At 58.0% G+C, this 1,945-nt stretch overlaps 1 protein-coding gene across 1 annotated transcript in view; it reads right to left on the reverse strand.

The window, feature by feature from the left end:
* Window positions 1-196: 196 nt before the first annotated feature.
* Window positions 197-1,945, reverse strand: part of FDXR (ferredoxin reductase) — a gene marked incomplete at its 5' end in the record, with an annotated part of 8,334 nt that continues 6,585 nt past the window's right edge. The window contains 3 exons of the mRNA XM_008948734.1: window positions 197-327; window positions 1,045-1,218; window positions 1,666-1,837. Of these exons, the coding sequence (XP_008946982.1) occupies window positions 197-327; window positions 1,045-1,218; window positions 1,666-1,837 (477 nt within the window). The remainder of the gene's footprint in view (window positions 328-1,044; window positions 1,219-1,665; window positions 1,838-1,945) is intronic.

The raw sequence follows: 1,945 nt of genomic DNA on the forward strand, positions 1-1,945 counted from the left end.
CCGCGCCGGCAGCCTCTGAGGTGTCGAGACATTCACTTTGAGAACCCAGAGTTCATAGTTTCTGGAGAGGCTCAAGTGTCACAGACCTCTCCAGAGCAGCCAGCAGCCCCAGGCACAAGCTCTGTGCTCCCAAGCCCTGTCTGTAGCCCGTGGGCATTGCCAGCTGGCCCAGTGCCACGTTTCCATTGCTGCTGCCTTAGTGACCGACCAGCCGCAGCATCTCCTGAGGATCCACGATCTTCTCCCGTGGCTTGCCAGCAGCTTTGCCTCTCGCCACTTCAGCAGCATCTATCTTCTCCCAGTCCGAGAAGGAGACGGGACGGACTCCTGGGGTGACCGTGAGAGACAGGAGAGAGATGTTAACCAAGGGAAAGGGAGTTCAGCCACACCTCCCCGTTCACAGGGACCTGATGTGCCAGCAAACACTGCCTTTTTCAACACAGCATCAGACTTCAGCCTCACAAGGCAAGAATAATTCCCAACACCACGAGGAGAGGGGTGGCAGGTTCCAGTCGACTCGGATCAGACCTTTGCCAGCTGTAACAATGGTAAAGCACGGCATCACCTTGGGGGACAAAATGCTTCCAGTCCACTGCTAAACCTCAGGCAGTTAAGAGGCAAAACACACACACTTTAATTGAATGCTTTTAAACACAGCAACAGCAAATTACTCTCTTGGGCATTTTAATCTTCCCTCCAACTTGCCTGGAAGGATTGCTAGGAAAACCACTCAAGAGCAACAGCTCGCTGTCTAGGCAGCTGACAGCAACACTTCACCCACGGCCGTGCTGCTTTTAATGGCCCTTGCCAGAAAGTGGTCGTTAACCTTAGCAATCACACTGAGATTGAGGGAATTCAAGTCCTGCTCTCCCTGGGCTTTGGAGTAGCAAAAAAGCAGCACAACGCATTTCCTTGGTTCAAACCCTGCTCCCAAAAAGTAGCCTGTGGGACTCGCTGCCCCAGGATACCCCAACCCAGGAGGAGTTTGGCTGCATCATCCCTTCACGCTGGCTGTCACGGCAGCTCACCCACACACACACTGACCTCGGTTGTGCAGGATGCTCTGCACGGCCCCAAAACCTTCTCTGGAGGTGGACACGTCCAGCACGCCCACCTGGAGATCCTCCAGCACAGCCTGGGCAGTGTCGAAGCTGTCGTTCATGGTGGTGACGATGACGCCCGTGGGTCCTCTCTTCACCCACCCGCTGCAGTACAGCCCTGCACACAGCAGCCAGGCTCGGTCTGGCACGTGGCCACAGACCCTCCTGGCTGCAAGTCCTTGCCCTGGCCCTGGGCGGCTACATCAAGCTGTGGGCAGTGGAAGAATCCACCCGAGGTGGGAACAACACAACAGTGCTGTCCCAGGAGTCTGCGTGTCTGCAGACAGGCAGCAAGCAGCTGTATTGCCTCAGTAACAGTCTCCGAGGCCCAGGAGAGCCACCACAACCACCAGTGCTCTTTGTGGCCACACCAGACACCCCTAACATGAGCTGGGCACGGGCCAGGTCTCGCTGCCTGACAGAGGCAGCTCAGTTCCAGTCTCCACTCTCTGACTGAGGCGTGGCTGCCTTGTGCCAGTGCCCTGCTGAATGGAGCTTCCCACCCCAAAGCCCCCGAACCACCAGCCATGCTCGCCACACCCCACATCCCCCCGTGGACACGGACCTGGGACACCCTCCACTCTGCCCGAGCTGTTGGGGATCACGCCACGCTCGGCGTCGAAGGGCAGCGCTGGGTCCAGGGGCAGGCTCCGGTAGCCAATGCTGCTGAGCACCAGCCCACACTCCAGCTCCTCCACCTCCCCAGTGGGAATGGCTTTGGCAGAGTCACCCGAGCCCTGAGAGGGAAGAAAGGCTGCTGACCACCAGACAGTCACCAGATGCAGAGCAGCAGCCTCCTCTGCTCCCCTTGGACGTTCTTGAGCTTCACAAGGATCAATAAGGCC

This window comes from Merops nubicus, unplaced genomic scaffold, assembly GCF_000691845.1.
Source record: "Merops nubicus isolate BGI_N331 unplaced genomic scaffold, ASM69184v1 scaffold28591, whole genome shotgun sequence".
Classification (NCBI taxonomy): domain Eukaryota; kingdom Metazoa; phylum Chordata; class Aves; order Coraciiformes; family Meropidae; genus Merops; species Merops nubicus.